The following is a 25,534-nucleotide window of genomic DNA, read 5'->3' on the forward strand; positions in this document are numbered from 1 at the left end:
TATATTTATCTTGATTTCTTAAACTTTTTTAACTATTAAAGATTTTTTCATGTATATAAAAGCAGTCTTGGACTTTAATATTTGCAGGTTAAATAATAAAGTTGTTTGTTCATTGATCTCATCTGAGTGGCTCAAATACTTTTGAAGCAATAGAAGGAGTGAGCTTAGTGAAGATTCCCTGCAGCTTGGAGAAACCCCAAGAATGACACTGTGCTGGCCTGTTACATTTATTACTCAGTTCTTCAAATAAAACTGAACTGCTATGAAGTTGATTTAAGAGAGGAATCTTCAGTATTTCATGTGAAGCCTTTTCATAGCACAAGGGAAGGATAGTATCAAGCAACAACTACAAAAGATTGTACAAGTCTTGATAAGAAATAGCAGTGGTACAGAGGATGTTGTCTGGGATCACCATCAATGGTCCAGGAAACAATCTACTTCTTCAACTACACAGCCAAGTAGACAGTTTATTAAACCCTCTTTAAAGGGTACCTATTAAAGAAACAATGTAATGGATCCTATGGTGCAAATTGTGTCTTTTGGGTAGCAAACCTTAAAGGTGTTTGGTTTCCTATGACCTCTCTCTGTACTTTATCCTAATCAATAACAATATAGGTCTCTTGACTTGCTTCCAGCTTACTGCTTTTGCAATAGCTACTTCTGTTAGATGAGGCATCTATTGCAGCTGAACAGGAGCTCTCTACTAAATGGTATGCAGCCTACTGTAAAGTATATCTTTGTATATAGTGTGTGTGTACATATAAAACTCTTTCCTGTAGGGAATTTTGGTGAGGTAAAAGATTTCAATGCCTCTTTTGTTGCCTGCTAGGGAAGGGTATGACTGGTGAGACCTCTCTGATAAAGGAGGAAAAAAGCAAAAGCAGGTATGAATCCCCAATACTTAAACCTCTGAAAGTTGTCCTATGTGCTTTGTTTTTAGAACATATCTACTTTCATTCAAAAACTAGGTCAGGACAAGTTACTTTCCATATTGCTGTTCTAATAAATAATAGGTACTTGCCCATGAATTTGGAGAAGGGCTGATGAATTTTCTTCTTTACTTGAACAAGTCTGAGATGATGTGCCCTAAGTAGCAGCCTGTAGCCACAGCTGCAAAGAATAACCCTCTGCTTTGCTTGCGATCCTTGTGCAAGCCAAGGCCAGAGATGAGAGAAACCAGAAAGACACGGTTTTGAGAACCAGGTAGGGGCTATTTATGCTGCTTAGAGGGAAAAGTTACTGCACCTGTGATACACATGAAGTTCTTTCCTCTTTAGGGAATGCTCTTTCAACTGGACTACAGAACCAAATAGAGCTTGAAACAGTGAAGCTGGATTCAAGCCAGGTTGTCCATAAAGAGTTCAGCTCCTTTCTTCTTGCTCTCTCTTGTATAGAGAACAACTGGTAAAAGATTACACATGCCTCTGGGGCTGCTGAAGTTTTTGGTCATTACTACATCTGCATTTACTAAGCAAAGCAGGAAAAAGCTAACAAAAAAAAATTAGTTCTATCTTCATTTTGATATTAAGATGCCTGAGTCTGTCCTTTGTTTTGTGGTGCCTTTTTTTGCATATTTTTATTTAGAGCATGTCTCTCATTTTCTACCTAGTCTTTTCAAATAATTAAAAGGAGTAGAAGTGGGGTTACTTAATTTTTTTGCAATAGTCACTGCTGATACTCACGTATTTATCTCAGTGAAATTATATACAAGCCCTCTGGAGCTAGGATCAGTTTGTAGTTAGTTCAAAGGAATTTTTCTCTTAGACTCCTGTTAGAAGAAAATTTTAAGATATAAATGCTACACAATCAGTAGAGAAAAAACAAGATTATTAGAATTCCAGTGGCTGAGGTGTCATAAAACTAATACTTGAGCTTTATTCATGCATTTGCACTGTAGCATTGTTTTTTTCATTGAAAGCCAATATATTTAGCAAAAGTGACCTCCAGCTCAAAAACAAGAGCCAGAACTATAGGGACAGAAGTAGCAACCACCATTCTTATACCACGGAAATATTTATTCAGTTTGGTCAGTAAATTATAGGAATTTTCAAGGCTGAGAACTTGTACTTAGTACAACAACATCATAATATTGACAACAACTACTTTGCCTTTTGTCAACATACAAGGTGAAACATGGATTAACTTGCTCACAATAAATTACAGGGTGATAGATGTAAAGAGCTCAGTGACATCAGTAACTTAGGAACTGGTTACACTTAGCTTCACTTACAGTATTTTTTAAAAATGGTTTTCAATAGTAAAATCATTGCAGCCAAAGATAAAAAAAAAATCCATGTACACTAATAGCAAGGAAATGCATTTTTTGGAGCAACAGTGAGCTATCAGTAAACACTTCATACAGTGATCTTCAAGGCACAAAGCAAAAAAACTGGGTATGGGTTTTTTTGCAGGTTGATGGAATCAGGGAAGGTAAAATTTTTTTGAATATAAAATAAATACATTTTAAAAAGATGCATACAAAAGTCAGTAAGTCAGTCAAATAGCAAGGCTTTCACAGAATGCCACACTGACAGAACATTTGTGAATCCATTTCAGTCATGAAACCACGTTCACAGCTTGAATGACACAATCACTGAGGCAAGGGAACCATCACTTCAACATAATTAATGGGGAAGAAGCCAGACTCTCCCTTTAACATCCCCTCATACCAATTCTCATCAATCTGATTGGTCAAAGTTATGATGTCCCCTTCCTTAAACCCAAGCTCCCCTTCATTTTCTGGCTCGAAGTCATAGAGAGCTTGGCAGCAAGGCTGATCCATGTGCATTGAAGAACCTGCCCCAGTGACAGAAAAAAAAAAAAATTGTTAATAGAGCTTCCCAGCATCCTACCAGCCAAGCAGGCTTAAAACAATGGGTCAAGAAAATGTAGCCCTGCTATCATAAATTCATCCCCAAGAGTTTTTCCAACTCTCAAACTGATAAGTTTGAGTAATCACAGTTGTCAAAATCAGTGTGGTGCCTCTGGAGTGGCAGCTAGAGGGATTGGAAGGGCAGGAGTTGAGGAGCAGAAGAGTCAACAGAGAAGTGACAAGTAATCACTTAAACAAACTGCACTGCAGCAACTGCTACTATGCGAGTACAGACCAGAGAGCAGGGGCTCAGAGTCCCTCCTGCAAACACACACAGCCTGGAGGCGGCAGCCACCTGGAATTTCATGCTACGCATGTCTTTGCAGGAGTGAGGCTCCCAGCTGCTCCTGCATTGAGGCTTCCACCCTCACCTCACTTGGGCAGTGACAGTCATTTCTAGTTACTGCTCGCCATGTGTTCAAATCCTTTGTTGTACACATCCTTCATCCAAGCTAAAGCAAAGGTTATGCTAGGAACAATGGTGCCTGTTGAATTTTTTCCACAGATTAAAACAGTTTTCCAATACAGTATCTGGCTGTTCTGTGACTTCTGCTGTTTGCCCTGCTATAAAGATCTTCATTCCAAATTATTCTTAAAATATTAATGGTATATAATAGTAAGTATCTATATTTCCAGGAAAAAAAAAACCTAAATATAAATTAAAGTACAAAACAAAATCATGATTAGCAAAATAAGTTAACTTTCTAAATGGAGTTACCTTTTTAAAAGATATTCTCATGAAGGGGTGTTAATTGGCTTGGATTTGTGGTATGGATACATTCATTCATATTTATGAACAATAACTTATTCTAATAAAATGTAATGTAATGTTCAAATTGTAAAGCTGAGCCCTGTGGCCAAGAACTAGCCTGAGGTTCAACTAAAGTTCAGCACAGATTTTTAAAAACATACAGCATATCCAATAGAAGTCTGGTAATTTGAAATAGATTTATAAGGAAGAAGAGGAGAAAAGACTTCATGCTGCTGCCATGTAAACAAACAGTAGCAAAACACATTATAGCATGGCAACTCTAGAACTCTCTACTACTTATATTAAAACAGTTAAAAGTTCTTAAATACTAAGTTATTCGCATTGTCTAATGTGCAACATTGCAACAATTCTCAAATATTCTAGTCTTGACTCTCTCTCCCACATGTCCTATATCCTAATCATGCACTCACCTTGAAGAATAGTTTTTGTCTGGGTAAACCTGCACATAACTGGTAATGCAATACAGATATAATAGCTGAGATGTTAGAAATGCATGCAAAAATGTGTTTTAATCTGCTAACCATGGTAATGTGTAGGAAACTACTGAAAAGTAACTGTTGAGACACTTTCTAGTAAAAGGAATGAGCAGAAGTCTCTTCAGGAAACCAGCTGACAGCTATTCTGGTGATCAGTAAATGAGAACAGGTGAGAGCATCTTTTTAATTGACAATTATAGGATTGGGGTAATACTTAGTGTTAAAACTGGGAAGTAGGAATTACTTTTCTATTTTGTGGGTATGAGTTATCCTATATAACAACAGAAGAGAGCTTTTATTTCTAACAATGGAAGAGAGCTGTCAACACAGCACTCCCCCTCAGCAAACCTCTCAGAACACTGCTGTAGCAATGCCGGACGAGTCCTCTGCCTGGGGAAGGCATGGGCTAGTGACAAAGTTTTACAGGAACAAACTGAATTATTAAAGCTAGTCTAATACGAGGACACAGGTGAAAGCTTGGTTCTGGACATATTTTTTCTGAAACAGTCCAAGCAGAAAAAAAAGAAGATGAGCCACAGTTTCCCAACTAAAATGGGCTGATTGTGTTCAAAAACAGACAAGTTATTTTCAGTCTTTGCCACAGTAGAACTGGTACCAGCTCACCAGAACTGCCAACAGCAGACGGCAGCACCCTGAATAATTGACCAAGGTCCTTCTTTCACCAGCTGCTCTGATGGGGCTAATTTATTATTGCAAGCCAGTTAATTTCTCACACTAAGATACCTGATATGAGATGGATCACATTTGGTTCATTTTAAGCTCCAAAGGACTGAAAATAAATGTCTGTCAGCCTGGAAAGATTTTTAAATAATGGTCACAGCCAGTACAACTGGTTTCACTCCAGGCTGTAGGATCAGTCAACATCTTCATTAAGAGTCAGGCAGCGGCTGCTACTGTATAATCCAGTGAGACAAAGGTAACGGGGGCAGGCAGTCAGCAAGACACTGTTTAACATCACAGAGTCAGCGACACGATTCCAGCCTTTTCCTGTCTGTTACATACTTGCACACCCTTTCCTGTTGCAGATTTAAGCTATAGAAACTGCGTATTTTTTTCCTCCAAAGAGGGTTTATGTTAATTTGCAACACCATGCACGCCTCCTTAATTTCTGCAGTTGTGGAGCTAAACTGCTACACTACACTGTCACATTCAAAGATGACTCTCATTAGTCTCCAGACCATTCAAACCTGGACAGAACAAATGGAAAAAAACAGCACAAACACAGGCTGAGCAAGAAGCTGTCTGATTTCTGGAGTTGTACAGGATGAAACCAGAATGTCATTCAATGCTACTTTGGTTTTTTGGTTATTTGTTGTTGTTTGGGTTTTGGGGTTTTTTTTTTCTTTCCCAAAGGGAGTTACTGCCTGTACCTGCATCTGCTCTGTCTTCTATACCATGTTGTATTCATACGGTAGCAAAATTATACTTTAATAATCACAAACTAGAAGCTTCCTAAGATAATTAATCCAAGTCTCCCTCACTGCTGAAGTGAATAAACATTCAGATGCCTGCGTTAAGCAGATCCATTTATTTCCTATCACAGTCAAACCTGACAAACAAAAAGAACGAAAGGCATGATGTAACACAGCATTTAAAGAGCTCTAAAATGAGCCAGATGATGCTCATCGCCTCAGCTGATTAATGATGATAACAATGAATTAGAACAAATACACTGGTTTGTTATCTGTGCTTAATCAAAGCAGCTAAATAATTCACAACATTAAAGAGAGGTTTCTGTGAATCTATCCCTGCAAATGTGTGCAAGTCATTAGTAGTAAATAATCCCCATGTGTTAGGCACCATACAAAGGAAAATACCATTTCTGGTCCAAGAGGCGGATACTTAACTTGAAAAGCTACAGTGAAACACAGGAAAAGACATTTCAACACTCAGAACTGGACTGTGGTAGTTGTGCTGGATGTATCACAGCTTGCTTTGAACTCTCCTGTTGATTTCCATGGGTTTGCTGAATACTAAGATACTACTTACCTTGAGTGACAGTATCAGAGAAGTTAAAAGCCTACATTTTGACAGGGTCAATGTGTAAACAAGGGAAATTAAGCATGAAAGTGCTTGTTTGCCTAGGATGAATAGGTCAGTTTTCTAAAAAGGAAAAGAGGATGACCATGATGCTATCCCTCCTTTCACAAGGGGACCTTAAAACATTTAGCAGTTCTGCTTAGAGACACCTGGTTCACATTCCTAAATCACATCTTATAAATCCAATCTGTTTCATGATTCTGATTTTAGACAGGAACAGAAAGGTTTCCCCATTTACAAGCAGGGCATACTGACTCCACTGCAGCTTCACAGAAATCTATATGGGTAACTTTTGGGTATTGGATGAATGAGCAATGATCTCACTGATGACTGTACCTGCTGGGGATGTAAGCACAGCATCCACAGCTTCTTCAGGAGGAAAAAAACATGATAGATGGTTTTTCTAATATTACTGTCAACACTAAGCATAGCAACAATTATCAAATATATCCCATTTCTCCTTTTCATATCTTTCATGGTTGTTTTATTTCTTTTCCATTCTGACAGCACTGAGTGAGCCAAGCAGTAAGCAAAAAAACATCATTTAGTGATATGCAGGCAGTTGATGCAACAGTCCATGAATGGAATCAATGAATGGAAGTGGCTAACTCCTTCCTTATCTTAGTGATCAGTGGTCATTTATTTTTCAATTAATTCACTGAATTTTAGCTCATTAAAACTGGCATTTTTCTTTAACTAAGTGGGCTGGAAGCAGCCTTGAGAAGTCACCTAGTCTGCCTTTCTCCCAAAGGCAGGATTGATTACCCTTAAAGGGCACCTTGGATCAATTGCTTCACAGCAACGATAAACCACTGTAATAGGGTTTGAAACTCTGGTTTGACACACCAGTTTATATACAAATGCTGAATCTGAATCTCCTTTCTCCACTGCACAAGCAAAGCAGAAAAAATAAAGCCTATATAACTTGACAAATACTTGATAGGGGGCTAGAAACTTTATGCTGAATTTTTAATAAAGGTTGCTATGTTTTTGCTACTTTTATCCAGATGTGCTGTGAAAATAACTAGAAAGTTAGTGATTGGTGCAAATGTCTCCAGTGCTTTGAATGAAATGTGTTGCATCACGTGTCTTGGGAACCAGTGGTCTGAACTGAGGAGTGTGCAAAGAGGGTTGTCTCCCTCAATCCCACATTTGACAGCAACACAAAACTGCTCTCAGTGTTCAGGCAGCATGGGGAGCTTCACTAACACATCCTCAAGTAGCTTGAGGCACAAAGAAAAAATGAAATCAAGGAATAAGATCTTGCTGGGTGGATTTATGCTGCCAAACTGCTGCAAATCCCCTTCTGTGTGGATCGTATAATAGCTTCCATCTTGTATCAGAATGCAAGAAAATTAGAGAGACATTAGAAGGAACATGAAGTTACAGCTCCAAGGTTTATTCTTTCACCTTTAGTCCTCTCATTTCTCTCCCAACAACCTTTAAAAAGGATCAAGACTGGAAGGACGAGGAAATTGGAGAGTGTGGGAAGAAAAAATAAAAAGAAAAAAGCTTCAGAAAAAAATCCTAGATATCATGACAAGCAGAGAAGGGAACCTTTGGCTTACTGCTTCAGCTCTGATTTCTTTACAAATAATGTTTATGGAAAAAATTGGCTTTTTCATTCTCTTTTCTTGCATATAGCCATTAAGGAGACAGGGCAATATAATTTTATTTATGAGATGAGGAAAAGCTATCTCAATAAGTAGTGTAACCTTACTAATTATTATCATTCACACAACTTTCAAGGGCTCTCAACTCTTGATTTTTTTTTGTGGAATTAGGGTTTAATCAAAGGAAGGGATCCTACTCCCACACCAATATGTACCCAAGTAGTTCAGTTCATAAATGCACACACTTTGGTGCATACTTTAGGAGACAGTATACGTTAATAAAATCTGAAGGAGTGGGAGTAATCTCTGAATTTTACATGGCTAATAGTTAAGATCCTGTATTGATCATTTCTGGTCTCAGACTGTGGAGAGAAATTAGCATCTGGAGATACTCCAGACAGTGATGTAACACACCCACCTTAAGCATCTGTCTTTGCAAGAAATGAACTGTTTTCTGCAAGTGCCTCTCCCTCTCTCTCCTCCCACCCTCAGTGGCAATACAGAGAACCTAAAAGACCAAGCAAAATGCCACACCTAAATTTCAGATGAGTGAGAGACTGTTGAGAGGAATCCTGCTTCACAATTCCCTTTCCAAATCTGGGAAACAAACTGGTGCCAGATGCATGGATACTGATGCCTCAGGGACCCGCTGTTCTCACGGTACAAGCAACACCTCAAGCAACAATCTGGCAAAACATCTATCACCATGTTAATTCTGTGGCCACAGACTTACCTGATGATTTTATGGAAGAACTATAGGCAATCCCATTGTGCTGCTGATTATCGCCGATTTCCAGAGTTGTAGTTGTTACAGGCTTTGGCTTAAATTCACGTTTAGGCCGGCTAGATGCTACATTTATTCTGGAACACAGAGAAGAGTGGCGAGAGATTCACCTGAAGGAAGAAATACTTACAGAATTTCCACTCAGGTTAAGTGCTTTGGTGTTTGAAAGGTGGGGGGAAAAACCCTTCTGGTGGTTTTGGTTTTAGCCTTTTTTTGGGTGGGAGAGTGGGGGGACAAGGAGAGCGGGTTTTTTCACTAAAAGCTGCTCAATTCTCATGCAGTATTTGAATTTCAGCAAGTCCCTATTTTATTTAATGCTTTGGTCCTGCTGACAGAGGCATAAAGCTTAACAGCCTGAGTTTGAGAAGTGCTGAGCATCCACAGCTGCCACTGAGTTCAGCAGAAGTTCCAGGAACAAACTCTCTGGAAAGCTCAACTACAAATGACATCTGCAGAAACCCAGCCAGGACAGAGGCCCAGGGACTGCATCTCACACGTTGCCTTTTTATTCGAGAAAATGGGAAACAACCAAGTGGTCAGCGCAACTGCCGCAACAGCTCTTCCTGCATGAGCACGTGGCCCAGTTGAGACCTCCTGGTCTCACCGGCCCCTGCAGCTGGGATGGCGCAGGGTGTCTACAGACACAGCCACCCCTCTGCTAACGCTCGCAGCCACCAGGTCCACCCTGATCTCAGGAAAGCCCCAAACAGTCACATAGACTGCCACTGTAAAGTTAACCTACGTGACAGTGACACTGAAGTCATTTAGGTCTCCCATTCTCTGCTGGCTCTCTGAGTGACATATAACAAATTAATGAGAGCAGCTTTTTTTTTTTTTTCTTCTATTAGGATGACACAAACTATCTGGGTATTTCATAAGTGCATTAGGCCACAGCTGTGTTCCTAGACAGCTGGCTGTTTCCTTACTCTGCTGCAGAATTTTGTTATACTCCTTTAATCTCAACAAAAATAGGCCAACTTCTCAGCAAAGCCTCCAAAACACAACTCAGAGCATGCAAGTTTAAATAAACCTACAAACAAATGGAGGCTGTCCTGATTAACCGGCACAGATATGAGAGAGAGATTCTGCACACACTCAAAGCTTTCTGGGCCGGTCCTGCAGTACATTAAAGGCTCACAGCGCAGCAAGAAGTTGCCAGGTGGCAGCAGTTTAAAGCAATAGTCCAGTAAGGCACGGAGCGCAGCAAACGTGCATCTGGGAGATGGTGCTACAAGATCTGTTGCTTCAGCGACTTTTCACGTTCAAGAACCTCAGCTGCAAAAGAGGATCAAAATTTTCTGATGGGTTCAGTCTTACCGGTTTTGCAGCTTGCTCTGCAGATCTTCCAAAATTTCCGTGGATTGTTTATGGTAATCTAGTGCTGCTTCTACGAACACAGCCAACTGGCTAACTTGTTCTACCTGAAATATAGGGAGGAAAAGAGTTGTAAGGAGCCCCTGCAGTACATGCAGCTGAAGGATAAACAAACAGATCATTTGAAACAGACCTGGTATCTCAAAAGACCATGATACCTTGTGGAGGCTATTGAAAAAGAGCTTATGTGATTCTATCAAGGAAATTGCCAGTTGGAAACTGAACAAAACTGAGGTATAAGTTCTAGTTCACTAACTCAGGGCTGGGTCCTTGAGTCATTTCCTTTCACAATGTGCAAATCCCTTCTGCTTTCAACTTCCAAGCCAGATGTCTGTCAGCACCCAAGCCCGAAACAGTTAAAAGGACATGACCCCTTAGCAGGTGAAAGTGGGGCTTTTCTGATCAGCAATGTTGGAAGAAATTACACTGTGACAGCTCTTATGACTCAGACCGGTAAGTGTTTATTAGCAATGTTTACAAACTGCAGTTCTGAAATGATCTGGACTTACCTCACTAGATGGCAGCATTTATAAACCAATAAATAAAACATGATTTATCTACTTGGATTTTAAAAGTAGCAGCCAATCACTCAAAAATATGCATGCTGAGGAAAGGGAGAATGTGAAGGAGAAAGAAAAATCAAAATATTTTTATTCATGAGGTAACAAATAATCTCATTCCCCTAGCACAAACTGAAAAGTTCAAGCTGTGCTGGGGATGGAGCAGCAACAGACATCTATTTGTCCTCTGCCTTTGAGACAGCATTAAGAGGACAGACCCCAAGAAGTCTGACATGTTTCCATTCCATCATGATGTCTTCAGACATTAGATCACAAGAAGGTACCTGGGTAAACTTTCTGCAGATCTTTTATGGACCCATGGCAATTTGTGCTATAATTTGTCTGCTTTTACTTGGTTAAAAAGATTACTAGAAATTCTGCTGGGACTCCAAGAGAGCCAAACATTGTCACACAACATACAGAAATGAAATGCACAGAACGAAATCAACAGCTGGTACAATTCCATCACAGTCAAAAGAGAGTAATGCAAACCAGCTGAGGACAGCCCCCAAAGTGCCTGGGGTTTGGATGGGGCGGTCAGAGAAAATGGATAGACAAGGACTGTCCAAACAAGATGAGATGACTAGGAGCCAGGAGGGATATGGATTTGTGGATTAGGAGAAGAGACAGAGAGACTGGGAAAGAGCCAGAGAAACTTGAGGGACTAAAAGCCACTTAGCAAGAAGAGCCTGGGACTGGCTGAGTGGGAAAGGCAGGAAGATGGATCTGATAAGAAGTGCATGCAACAGTGTCTGTATGGGAGGTCTGAAACTAGCTGCTCAAAAACCTGAGAAAGATGTGGATCAGGAGAGTCTGGGAAAGGCACCTGGCCAGATGGCTGGGAACCAGAGCTCAGAGAACAGAGATTGCAGGGCAAGGAGACCAAGGAAGACATTAGGGGGATTGGAAAGGATGGGAAGGAAGCAATTGCAGCTCTCTGCAAACCCAGAGAGACAGTCTGGGGTTAGACAACAAGGCTGTAATGAGACATTTGAGGACAGACAGACTGGGTCAGCATGGAAAATGGAAGGGAAGGAGCACAGAGTTTTCTTTAAACAGAAACAATAGGAAGTGGATATGGAAAAAACCTCCGAGGGACATCCAGTTCACCCCTCTCCCAACAGCAGAATTAGTTATCCTAGAAAGTATAACTCATCAGTTCTCTAGTGGCTCAGCTAAATCATTTTAATCCATGCACTGTTTTATCCTCAGTTTGGTGCTTTGACTAATGATAAACACCATCTGAAACATTTTTCAGCTGCTTATGCAAGGCAGAATTACAAACCACGTACACTGCAACCAGGCAATTGGTAGAGCCTACAGTGGAAGAGTGTGCTGAAATTGCTGATAGAGGATGCTACGTTTTTTGGTGCTCTCCTGTAACCTACACTGGTAAAACAACAAGAGGCTTACTGACCTACACACTGCTGTAACAAACGTGTTCTGCTCTCAAACAGCTTAGGGGCTACAGGCTAGCTGATGGAACTCCTCCTTGTTGCAGTTTGCTCACAGAAGACAGCACACTTCTTCCTCGCTAAGAGTGTTTTCTGTGAGGCTGCATCTGCAGGAGAAAGCTTTGGAAAAGGCCCAAATAGGTCCAGTTGTCTTTTCTTACAATTCCACGATTACACAGGAGAAAGCAAATCCTGCTATTTGTCTGTACATGGACAAAAGAGAGGATTATTCTGAATGACCACAGCTACTCCTTATTTAGACATCATTTAATGATGGACTTGGGACTCTGAGACAAAGTCCAGGTACCTGAGCCCAAGCCACAAACTCTATGGAGTAATCTTCAGAGCCAAATAGTAATAACAGTGATTTTCAGAGGTAAAATCATCCAGAGACTTCAATTCAGCAGCAAAGTTTTGACTATAAGTGAGCTACAATTCAGAAAGCGCAGGGTACGTACCCTCGCTCATAGTTTCAGCAGCTGGTCTGTGACTATGTTCATCTCCCAACCTTCTCCCACTGATCTAATGGCACTCTACTCTCATTAGTTCATTTCTCATAGGTTATAAAACTACTTAAGACCTCTTTGACAATTTTGTCTGAGCCACTGTATCTCCAGAAGAAATTCCTGAATTATTAAATTCTCCCATTTGCTGCTTTGTGCTATGCTCCTCTCTCACAGGAGATTAAAAGAGGAAAGAGGCACATTTTCTGCTTTCAGACCTTACCTCCTACGAAGGATGGGACAGGCTTTATCCAGCCCCACACACATTGCCCTCCTGGATGTACCGCAGCAAACAAAAATGCAGGACAGACTTACATCATTTTCTAAGAAATTGAACATGCTTCTTTCAGCCAGTTCCTTTGACTCTTCAAATTTTTCTACTGCTTGTTTAACTTCTTCATCTGGTATCTTTCCAAGACGCTTCTTTTTATAATCATAATCCAAACGGCGTCCTTCTAGTTTCTTCAAATGATGCTAAATAAGAGAGAATGTTTATGAGGAGATCCAGACAAACACATTGCAATTTAAGGAAATTTCAATTATAGACAGAGAGAGAGATGCAGAAGCAAAGTAGTACAAGGCTCAGAGATTATCAAGTCCATCCCTTTGATCTATAGCAGCATCAGGTAAGTCTAGGACTGTGTACATGAATGAAATTTTAAACTGTACAGAGTTCAAATAGACAGCCATTTGTTAACACTTGGAGAATTGGCTACCTTGATTTTCTAAACTTAGGCATCCAACTCATGGACTTCACTAAACGTGCAACACTTCAGACTGTCTAAATGAGAACCAGGATCCAATCTAAATACCTGTGTGTCCCCATATTACACATTTAATTCGATTTTACCTCTTGAATTATTTGCAATATGACAGCTGAAAGTTAAAGGGCTATTTTTCCCTATCATTCCATAAGCACTGCTCCAACAAATCTTGTGTTCTTGCTTTCTTTTTCAGATGTCAACTTGACACTTCTATCTGACATAACTACACAAACTTATCTGTTGCCAAAAATCATGGGATTGACAGACTTACAGAATGGACTCAAAGTACAAAACACTCATTAAAGCTAACATCAAACAATTTCTTTTCATCAGTTCAGAAGAACTACAGCTCAAAACAGTTATGTATCATAGGAGACAGCTACAGACATCAAGACATTATTACTATCTTTTTGCTATGCTTTCCACATCCATTTATGTGTAAACAAATAAAATAACTTTCATTTCTGCATTTCATCAGGGTTTTAACTTGCTTATTACCCAAGTCTGCTGGAATCAACAGACTCAGACAGAGACTGCCTGGCTTTCTTTGAATTGTCACATTGTAAACAAAAGCACCGGAAAACTTAACTCTAAAGGTTAAAAATGTGTTCCTCAGCTTCCTATATTTTTCCTATAGTGGCATATGGCACTTCAACATCTTATGGCACCTTTCAGATCACTCTGTGCTTGCCCTGAATAGCCTTTCAAGTTATATTCATCCTCCATTATGAACAGCTTTAAGCTGCCAGAAATGGCAAGATAGGCTAATCAGTCGCAGTAAATCACAGCCCACTCACATGTTCCTAAGAATTAATAAAAACATCGGTTAAAATGAAATAGCAGAAAAATAAAGAATATAATATTCTTCACTATCCTTCTTGTACTGAGCGTCCAAGCAATATACCAAATTAAAGACAGAAGTAGCCAGGCACCGATTTTAAGCAGATTTCATCACTGTTTTGCTAGAAAGACAAACTGAAATGCAGTGACATTTATTTACCTTATTGCTTTCAAGAAAAATATCTCGGGGAACTAGAGTTTGATTGACTCTGATTATTGATAAGTGAAGCTTTACTCTGGAAAACTTACCCCAATCTCTTTTAAATCTTTGTCCTGCAATAACTGTAGAGGATCAATAAAATTTTGTTTGACATTAATATCAAGTGAGTCCTTCACCTCTGCCATTTGCTTCATGCTCTCACCAGCATCCAGTAGTGCAAGGCCTATGGTAAAGAATAGGTACTTAGATCTCAATATATGCAAAACCAGAAAATACGTCTTACGAAACACCTGTTTCAAACAGGTATCTTTGTATCTACTGCAAGCTCTTGAAAAGTAAAAAAATAATACAAGGTATGCACTTGCTTGTCCCCTACAGAAAACTAGAACTGGAAATTTTTTTTTCCAAAGTATATTTCATTTTCTTCCCTGATGCCCTAGGAAAAGAAACAGGACTATTTTCCCTACTGTATTTGCATAAATTACAAATCTCCTCCACTCTGCGGACTGCAAACGAAGCTGATTATTTTGTACAACTTCAGTGGTATTATTAAATACACAAAAAGTGAGTAACTTTTTAATCACAAAATCATGTTTTACAGCTTCTTCACACACAGCATGGGTTTTTTTTCAAAATTGTTGCTTCTTCTTTAAAACCACCCATATAACATAGCTGTATGGTTTATTAACCTTACATGTAAGCATCAACGGGTAGAAAAGTGTTTGAAATGTCCTTTCCCCTTTCCTAGTTTTATCTTGCAAAAACACAAATACATCCAGCTCAGAAATGAGCTGTGCCACTTCACTCTTCATGAGGAGAATAAATGAGTCTCCGGCTATCAGATGCATCTTTCCCTCTGCAGCCCCTCCTCGGGCTGGAGTGCAGGGTCCCTATGCCTGCCTAGCTGTTATTTCAAGACAACCACTGTGCATAAAATTGCAGATATTAACAACAGTACACAACACAGCCAGCCAGCAGGGTATTGGCTTCTGCGTGCAGCCCCAGCCCATAACGCTCCCTCCTAGCCCTCATCCTCTCTCTTTCCCCAAACCCAGATTCCCCTTTTCTCAGATATTTCCCCCTGGTTCTCTCTTAATCCCAGCCATATCAAAAAGCACCCACTGAGTACCTCCGTGACAATGCCTCAAATTCACTACAGTCAAGCCCACACGCTATGCATGCTTAGCAAGCAAGGCCTCTATCAAGATTTTAGCTGTGAAATACCAGCATACGTTGAGAGCAAACAGGTAAGATTTGATTTACCAAAGAATTGTACCATGGCCAAGCTATGCTACAAGCTAGAGTTCCTTTTCATTAAACCAAGAAAAGGCATTTTTAAGATGCACTGATACACAGCACAGAAATACCAGATCATTAACAAAAAAAAAAAAATCACCCGAAGTTATTATTTTTTTTTTCCATGAGAATTTTTTCCCTTAGTTTACTTCTCAAATATAGGGTAACTTTTTATTTAAAGATTAAATCACCCTAAATTATTTTGGTTTGGCAACTTAAAAACTAAAATGGCCGTGGTAATAATATGAATCATCAGACAGCTTCAGTAATAGTGTTATCAAATCCACCTGCAATAGAGGCGGATAAATACACAGAAGCATCGTGTTTTATTAATTACACACACACCCCCTGATCACTGTACTTAACTTTCCCTCTTACCTGCAGTAGCTATTTACACAGGTTATGTCACTGAGTATTATTCTGCAAAGAACTTTATGCTGAAATATTCACAGAGGAGATACACAAACTCACCAAACATAGAATCATCGCCAAGCTCTCTGCCATACCGTATCATGCAGTCTCCTAGGAGTCCCTCTGTCTGGGGATAGCCTGTGGTTTTAACTTGTCCTCTGATCTTTGACATAGTGTTCAGCATTCCCAGCCGGGCTCTGTATGCTAAGGAGGACACAAAAAAAAGAACAAAAGTTACCAAAAAACCTTTTAAAACTAACACATTTAAAGCAATAAATCATTAACAAACGATGTCATGAAGCAGGTCACTGTGCTGGTCTGCAGACTCGTAAGTTTTTTGTTGTCAGTACTTCATAGTCAAAATTTGAAAGAAGATTCCATTCAACAATATGAGTCATATTAAACTGGTTTTTATTCCCAACTGAATGAGCACCATTTCTCCAGGCAGATATATGGTGCTTGTCATCTTCTGTGGGTATTCACCAATACTCACATTCCTTCGAAGACTCTGCTTGTAAACTCCTTGATTAGAGAAGTACTGCAGAAAGCAAACACGGAATAGATAAAAGCACAGCCTATAGGGATGTGAAGGAAATCCCTACAGGGATAGGAAGCCTCACAGCGATGACCTAACTAGCTTTCATTTACCTAGGATGAATTTCTAAGTGAGAAGACAGTATTCAGCAAAATCCAACACCTATTTTTCCTGTCCTACCTGGATTTGGCTGAAGATACTCTGTGGATTTGGATAGAAGTTCTGCTACAGCTTTATTAGTAACATCAATTTTCTGAAAAAGAAAAGTAACACAATCAGCAAAAAGCAAATCCATCGCTATAAAGTTTATCGTTTCATTAGACATAATATACTATTCTAGCTGATTATGAAACTTTATTTAAAATAAATATTGTAGCTTAAAATAAATAGCCATATCATAGTTATGACAGGATTCAACCAAAAACACACTCATTGGCAGGTAGTACTGGGAAGGAGAGAAAGTTTATGTTGAAATGTGGGCTTGCCTTTCCAGCCCATCAGTCTTGAGTACTGCTGACACATTCTAGACTACAATTTTCCAGCCAGCCCAACAGTTGTTACCAAGACTGCTTTACTCCACAGGTGAAAAAGACTGAACACATCCCTCACAATTCTGGGGTCAGGGCCATTCAGAGCAGTAGTTTGCACTGTCTTCCCATTTAATAGTTTCTAAAATGCTATAAAAATCACATTCCTGGTTTGTTTCCCTTTTCCTCCCTTAGGACCTGCACATTATTTTTTCCTCTTACAATGCAGAGAAAATAAATAATTTTTCTGTAGCCAAAGAAACTGAACCCTAGAAACCTGTTTAGATCATAAATTCAAAAGTGCATGTTGGAAAAAAAACAACTCACGCAAGATTTTTTTCTACAATCTGTTAACAGTAAGAGCCATGACCTAGGTCTACTATGAACATTAAAAAAATACACAGAAAGACAGGGGCAAAAAAAGAGCATGTAGTAGCTGGAAAAACAGAAACTGGCAATAACATTAATTTGCAACACAACAGATAATAAGTGGACAGCAAAAATTTCCATTTCCACAGCAATTCATGTAAATTTCTGAACATGGATTTAATCTAAGAAATATAATTCTGTATCAAGAAAAAATTTGGCCTTAGGAGCTAGATTTTTCTTCTTAACAACATCAGAGGGGAAGGCTTTGTGATATTTACACAGGCTCACTGACACTGAAGACTTCTCTCTCCAATCTCCCATACAGAGGAGGAAGGCCCCTCGTGATGCTCTGCATCATTCCTGGAGGAGTTTCTCTTCACTGTTGAGAGGTGTCAGTGGAACCTGCTTCCTTGCTCAGGCAGCCTTTGTGGATGTCTCTTCTCCTTTGGCTAAGCTGACAAGGCTCAAGCATAAATTTGCACTTATCCTTATATATTTTAGTTTAGAAGCACATGGTGGGGTTTCCCCCAAGTAAATCTACAATACAATTCTATCACCTGAAACGTGAAACATTTTTGATTAAGAAAAACATAATGTTGCTTTCCTTACCCTTTCCATCTCTTGAAATTCTTCATCTAACTTTGTTCCTTCTGCTCCACTTATTTTTTCACTGAACAACTGTAAAAGGATAAATATAACCAAAAAAAAAAAAAAAGCATTATTATTTAATTACAGAATAAAGATTTCTGAGAGTCACAGGAATTCACTCCTGATAAGAAAATAGGCAGCAACCATTCGAGGCAACTGTACAAGAGAGGAGTAACCTTAGTCTTGGAAGTGAAGCACTCTGGAATGAACAGACTCGTGAAAAACGCAGCACTGTGACCCACCTGGGTGACTGAGCATCTTGTCGATACTGAAAACAAAAATACCACACATCCTTCAAAATCTGAAAGCACCAGTTTTAAATAGATTTCTGTAAAGCTTCTTAAGATCGTTGAAATGATATCCATCTTTTGCGTAAAGACTCCAGGCTGTCAGGCCTGAGTTGGTTCCTCACTGAGGAAATCCTGGGCAGGAATAAGCACTCGAGCAGAACTCAGCTATCTGCTTCTCGCAGAGCACTGTACTTGCCCTGCAACAGCAGGAAAAGAAAGCCAGACCCTCACCCGGTGTGAAACAGCCTTTGAAAGCATCACTCCACTACAACAGAAGTGGTTTAACACATATTCAACAAATACTAAACATAAATTCCTAGGATAATTCCTGCAAAAATACTACACATTTCTCTGTTTTAATTGACTTTTATCACTGAATCTGTAACAGCGCAATGTAAAATCCAGGCCCAGCTCCCTGACTGCTGCCGTTCCCCAAACCTGCTCCAACAGAGCATTTTGTTCGTCCTCAGCACCTTCTAAAATGCAGCTCACCTCACCGAATTAAAAGGGCCTCGGAGACTTGCATAATCCGAAAATGGGTCACGGCTCTTTGCAGTGCAATGGTTCCCTCTCCTCGGTCCCAGCACCGCACAGGTGGGGGGGGAGCTGCTGCCTTGCCAGAACACGGCGATGAGCTGACGAAGCAGAGCTGGGAGCTCGGTGGCGGCTGACCTTGCATCAGTATCACTGCTACCGCACAGCCAACAGAACAGACCTGCTTCAGGGAACATGGGAGTTCAAAGAGAGCCGTACTGCTGATTATTTCTGTTAGCTTTACAGTAGGACTCACCATCTTTACGCTTAATATGCCAAGCAGCCCACAGACTTGTCAAGATTATTTCTCTTCCAGAGCACTGACAGAACAAGCACAAAAGCAGATGAAACAGAGATGGAGAAGCCCAGTACCAGTGAGTCCCTGTGGGTCACCACCTTGCTGCTGTAAGACATCACAGCAGAGAAGCATCCTGAGGACAGGCACAGAGAAGGACACTGCCCAGGTCTCTGCAGGTATGTCTGAGGAGTCCCTGGGCATTGATGGAGAAAGGTGCATGCAAAGGCTGCATGAAAAGCAGTCGATCGCTGGCAGTTTCTGTCTCCTTTCTGTGCAATGTTAATTCCTAAAATAATCAATACAATTTTCCACAGCCTCACATGTGTTTTCTTTCTCCAGCAGGCATTGAACAGATCTGTGGTCTCCTGAAACCTCTCATGATGATCCCTTTTCAAAGCCTGAGTGCAGCGGAGGAATTATCCTTCTCAGGCTGAAGTTGCAAAATCCCCATTCAGTAGTAACCCATAGCTGTCTCATTACAAATAATCCATTTATATGCTGGCGAAGAATAAATGCAATGAAATAACATGATTGCTCGACTGTGAAAGCATAATTAATAATAAATTACCGCACCAAATGACTAAAATAACAAAATGCCCCACACTTAGAATAGATCTGAATGTTACAACAAGAAGCACAAGAGGATGAGTAGAAAGTTCATACACGAACAATGCCAGAGAGAAAAAACTCCACTGGCTCACTGGAAGGCTGACGAGACCCTGACATCCTGCGTGAGTGTGGTGGAGGGACACTGACACGAGCAGGGGACTGGAGCACATGGTAATGCAAACAGAGAGCTGAGTTTGTTACCCCTTTAGAAGAGGTAAAGTGGGCATCTGCCTAGTGGGAGAATATTAAAAGATGGAGCCTGAATCTTGTGGAAAGACAAGAAGCAATGGTCACAAGTTGGAAAACAAGAAATTCAGATCTGTTAAAGAGGAAAGAAGAAAAAGAAGAAAAAAACCCCAAGAGAGTGGTCGAACACTGGAATGAGCTGCCCAGAGAGGCTGTGGAGCTCCCATACTTGACCTTCAAGCCTTGCCTGGACAAGGCAATGAGCAACCTGCTCTAACAGGACCTGCTTCAAGTGGGAAGCTGGAGCAGACGCTCTCTGGAGGGTCCTTCTGGCCTGCTTGACTCCAATTCTAATTCTGTACTTACAGTGAGATGTGAATGCAACTCCGTAAGGTGCCACAGGATCTGCAGACACAGTTTCATACTGACACTGAACACACCTACATCCAGGAGCAAAAGCACTGACCATAAGAAAAAGTTTGTTCACACAAGTGCCTGGTTCTATGCCAACATTAATGATACTGCAATTTCTAGCTCAAGGATACATTTCTTCAACGATACTTACTCTAAGCAATAATTTCCTTTGAAAAAGGAGGCTACCTTGGTGCTCAGAGAGATACCGTAAAGCATGAATTCCTTAAAGTCTATAACCTGTCTGCACTCCTGACAGTAAAATTTGGTATAAAGTTCTAATGATTATCATCAAATTTTACACCACCACAGCTTTTTTCATATTGGTATAATCACAATCAGCTTTACTATTCTTGCATTTAGGAACACAAAAGCTTTTGTTCTCATCATACTGAATTTAGGAGTTGTAAAAGTAGCATCACCACTGTCCCAATTAAAAGTCATTAAAAGGACACCCAACTAATTACTGAAAATGGATGCACAAAGGAGACAGCTGCTGAGTTCTAGTTCTCTGACTATTTGCTGAGCATCATTTGCATGCATTAGAGCAAGCTGCAAAATGCTTGAACTCAAAGAGAAGAATGCCCAGCTGCAGGGCTGTATAATTATGTGGCAGTATCCATCAGTTTTTACGAGTCAGCTAATCAAAGGCGAAACTGCTACCATCACATAAGGCACATACTCTGAGGGAGCTTGGAATTACTTGTGCAGGAAGAATCCCTTCATCTCCAAATTTGGAAACAGGGTGCCACAGATTCAGCACCTTTTCACTAGACAGGGCCAGAGCCAGAATTTGGGGCTCTCAAAAAGAACAGTTCCCACCACAGGGGCCGCCACTACCTTACTATTCCACTGTCAGGCCAGAAGCTAAAGCCATTCATTAGTCATATTTCTCACGGAGCTAATTAGGTTTCCTCTGGATCAAAATTTACACCCAGAGAAGATCTGTGACATGAGAAAGATTTCTTCCTCTCAGGTGTCTGTGCAAAACCCTCCATCACACTTGATGTAGCAGAGTTAGCAGGGAGAAAAAAAATAATCCCTAAATATAAACATGAAAACACTTTCAAATCAGCCACTGCATTATCACCTCTCATTTGTAGTTATATATGATAGCTAACTACCTTTTACTGTAAAACTTGAATGCTCTGTTATAATAGAACCACCTTCTGCCTGAAGAAATACTGGAGTTTGTACACAAATGCTCCTTGCTTATAACTTCTTCTTAGCTCCTACTGTTCTTTTTAACATTGAAAAATTAAATATGATGTTACAGACAATCTAAAAGTCTCTGGTGGGCTTATGAGGAATCTTCTAGAAAGACAAATCTGGAAAAAAAACAAATAGGTTTTGAAAGAAACTTCCTCAGATATTGTTATTTCTATTTAAATTCTGTATATCCAGCCACTGTTCAAAATGCAAATTGCAATTTTGTTATACTGACTTAAAAGTCTAAATATTTATCTGCTAAGGAATTTATATTCCAAAAAAAGAGAAAACATTGAGGTTTTGTTCTCACACTAGTTCTTTGTTACTCTAATTTCTTTGTGATAATGTAATGTTCTTTTGATGTGTTCTGTTGTAATGAAGCACGAACACAGCACACAAACTGTCTACAGTTTAAACTAAAATCTACAGCCCACCAAAACTCTAAATTAAAAAAAGCCTCAAGCTTTTATGTAATTTTTCACTACTTTTAAGTATATTAAGATTTAGCCTTCTTATTGCACAGGAATGGTACATTTCTCCATTCTCACGTGGATTATAAAAATGAGCTTCAGAAAAATGCTGTCTTCTACTAATGTTTTGTACATCACATCCACTAAATTACAGTACTTTTTCATATTTCAGTAAGGAAGGTTACTGAACATGAGAAACTGCCAAAAATATCCCAGATCAACAGAGAGCTGATAAAACTCTCAAAACAATTACCCTATTTTTTTATATATCCACCGGGTATTTTATAATACAAGTCAATAGGATTCTTGCCAGCCAATACTCACACACATGCTCTGACCTTCTGTTTCACTTGTTTTGCCTTGCTTTTGCAACACTCATTAACAGGGATTGAACCATCACAGTTTTTTCATTGTTATTCAGCTACTGTTGAAAATAGTGGAGCTGAAGAAGTCCTTAACTGGTCAGCAAAACTCTCTTGTACATAACTGTCCAAGAAATCATCACATATTATTTAATGACTGAATGAAAGGTATCATATTCTATTAAAGGCTTAGGAGCTTTTAATGACTCTTCACCAAGTAACAGCATTTATTTTGTTCTGAAGGAGTATCTGCTGAAATTATCTGTTGAAACTTTAATGGGATGGAAAATTCCTACATTTGTCATAAATATGCACACTGTCAATCCCATGAGGCAAAACCTAGATTTTAGGAAAAATCTTTTAACAAAAAGGCAAAGCTATGAAAATACTTTAAATTTATTTCCCTCTCTCTCTAAAAAGGAAGTAAGCAATCAACTGGGAAAACTAATAGATTCATCCCAAAGTTAACACATAGAAAGCCAGGAAATAATATAACTGTACGGCTACACTTCCCACAGAAACATATAACTGGGCCAAACTGCACAAACACATTAAGATATATCTTTAAATACAGTACTTAGTACAAAATCCTGTGTTCCGGTATGGTTAATGCAGAACAGTTATGCTTCTCTTAATAAATCACTAAAACTTCCAGTTATTGCCCTGCAGCCATGTAATTGTTTTGTTTGGTGTTAAATTATTATGCACAGAGGATTTAATGCAATGTGACGATACTCATAGCTTTCTGAAGAATCTTATTAAAGCCTGTCATAAACAATGGGAAGAATAAGGTGGTTGGCAAGATGTCTTCTGGCTACAGTAGAATTTCCTTGCAGTGCTAAACCTCCTGAGGGGGAGAGAGATATTTTCTTTTTCATCCTTTTCCAGAATGCTCAATCAGATCAGAGAACGAAGATGCCAGCCTGTCTTCTAGATCAAAAGTAGTTTAACCTCAAGTGTCTGTAACTCCCTGTTTTGTGCTTCTAAGTTCTACTACAAGGCTATGTATACTATTAGCTATATTTCATATAGATTGCTAATTCCCACACTCAAAAAGAAGGTTACAAATAGTTCATGTAGTGCAGAATACCAAGAACTTGAACCTACAACACAGGTTACTCAATGTCTTGCGTCTTAGCACACCTTTAATAACATAAAGTAGTACTCACTGGCAGAACCACCTGCACAAAGTTTGCCACTGTGATAGAAAAATGTCCTTTATAAAAATAATAAAATATTCTGCTTTATTGACTAGGTGAGCATCCAAAATGAATGAGCAGCTCACAGACAGCCCTGGGGCTGATTTCTAGAGACCTCCTGAAGGTCTGAGCACTCAGAAGAAAAAGTGCCCCACACTGAGAAAGAAACCTAAGATGCACATTTTCAAACACAAATCTAAACAAAAGTCTGAAGAAACACAGCACTTGGTCCCTGGAACAGCTGCAGAAGATGCTGAACCAACGAGGTACGAGAGTGGCAGCTGCTTCAGGTCTCTCCTCCAGCACCAACAATGTCCCAAGACAGAGCCCAGAGCCACGCCGAGACCAGGACATCAGAACCACTGAAAATGGAAAAATCATCTGCAAATGAAAATGGGTAATATATACCTAAAAATACATTTTTTTCTCAGGCTCCTTAAAAAAAATACGAGGGAAAAAAAGTCAGATTATAAAAGCATAGCAGTACTTGAACCTGTTCTTTTAATTATGTTGACACAGCTCATACTATCCTTATGCTTTGGAGAAAATCCAAACCTTTATTTCAGAGGTTAAGCATTAAATGATGGCAAGAACTCTTTGGTCGCCTCAGTACGTTGTGTTTTCAAAGAAAACAAAAATATTCTTGCTCTGAGGTACTTGAAAGAAAAAAATTTATTCTGTCCCCCAGAATAAATAAGGGGTCTGCTACAAAGTGCATGTGTTTCAGTCTTGCAAACACAGAACACTCTGGCTTACCTCCAGCAAATCAGTTAAGTTCATACTTCAGTAGGTGCTTAAGTGCTTTGCTGGATCAAGACCGGAGTGCTCAGCACCTCCCAGTGTCAAGCTCAAAGGGTCATCACCTTTACATGGAGTATTTTATAACTTTTTCGTCTACTAAACATTCCGCTAGCACTAGCACAGATTTCTCCAAAGCGCTTGGGGAAACAGTAAAAACAGACTTCTGACACAGTAACAGAGGGAACTGGTGTTTTTTTGAAAAAAAATAATCAAGCAGCTGAATTGAGACCTACTGCTATTTAATCAAAATTATGGAGTGCAAGAAGCTGTGCCCTAAAAATCAAATACTTGTTATTGCTCTCATGGTTCCATGAGCAGTATAAAATACCTCTGAATTCAACACTGGTACATGGGTATTTAAGAAAGTGAAGCTTTTTCTTTTGCTAACAGTCCATGCATAATTATAAAATGTGATATAATACTTTGGACTTTAAGTGAGACATTAACACTGACTAAAAATTATAATCACGTCATGGATACAAAAATTAAAACAACATTCTGGCAGGACCTATGGCAGAGTATACTTTTATATAAATGTCGGGAGAAGACAAAGAGACAAAGAAGCGTTGCACATAGTTGGCTGATTCTCTTATAATTCATTACCCACCACAAAGAACTGAACCAAAGCTCCAGAACACCACATCCATGGCCATGGGAATTCTCATCCTAGTGTTTCACTGAAGACCTCTATTTCCAGATATTTAAAGTAGAAATATAAAGTATGAACTGTAGGATTTGCCTGCACTTCAAAGACTATGCTCCCGCTGTCTTTAGTAAGGAAAGGGCATGCCCTACATCTAAATCTCCCTTAGGGATTTTTGATGGACCCAATATCAAATCTTGTCCCATCAGCCAACAAAATAAAAATACCAAAAAGTGTTCTATTTTTAAAAAATATGAAAGATTTAAAATATATGCAGAAATGTGTTACATCTAAAGACACACTAAGATAAATATCATTAAAACATTTCTTAAATATTTTCTAATTTAAAAAATTCCATACAACTTATAAACATGAAAAATAAAAACTGAGCTCCATTTTATTTTCAGAGCACAGATTCAGGTAGGAAATTCCATTGGCATAACCAAAAACCTGCAGGCCATCTAAAGGACACCAGGAATCTCAACGGCCTGTTTCCCAAGAAG

The 25,534-nt window shown here is 39.4% G+C and overlaps 1 protein-coding gene across 1 annotated transcript; it reads right to left on the reverse strand.

Annotated features, from left to right (window-relative positions):
- Positions 1–1,994: 1,994 nt before the first annotated feature.
- Positions 1,995–18,046, reverse strand: SH3GL3 (SH3-domain GRB2-like 3). The gene is made up of 8 exons (XM_010083380.1): positions 17,981–18,046; positions 16,656–16,728; positions 16,001–16,144; positions 14,323–14,456; positions 12,785–12,943; positions 9,896–9,999; positions 8,528–8,655; positions 1,995–2,796 (listed from the first exon to the last, which is right to left on the reverse strand). The coding sequence occupies exons 1-8, from the start codon at positions 17,987–17,989 to the stop codon at positions 2,591–2,593; spliced, it is 957 nt and encodes a 318-aa protein (XP_010081682.1). The 5' UTR covers positions 17,990–18,046; the 3' UTR covers positions 1,995–2,590.
- Between the last annotated feature and the right edge of the window lie 7,488 nt (positions 18,047–25,534).

Source organism: Pterocles gutturalis, unplaced genomic scaffold (assembly GCF_000699245.1).
Source record: "Pterocles gutturalis isolate BGI_N339 unplaced genomic scaffold, ASM69924v1 scaffold37235, whole genome shotgun sequence".
Lineage (NCBI taxonomy): Eukaryota > Metazoa > Chordata > Aves > Pterocliformes > Pteroclidae > Pterocles > Pterocles gutturalis.

Bases quoted from the DNA above. Each gene is read 5' to 3' on its own strand.
- SH3GL3 (XM_010083380.1), bottom strand. The intron at 14,457-16,000 runs GTGAGTTTGTGT...TCTTTACCATAG, and splicing joins TGGCGATGATTCTATGTTTG to GCCTTGCACTACTGGATGCT. The intron at 12,944-14,322 runs GTAAGTTTTCCA...TCTCTTATTTAG, and splicing joins AAGATTTAAAAGAGATTGGG to CATCATTTGAAGAAACTAGA.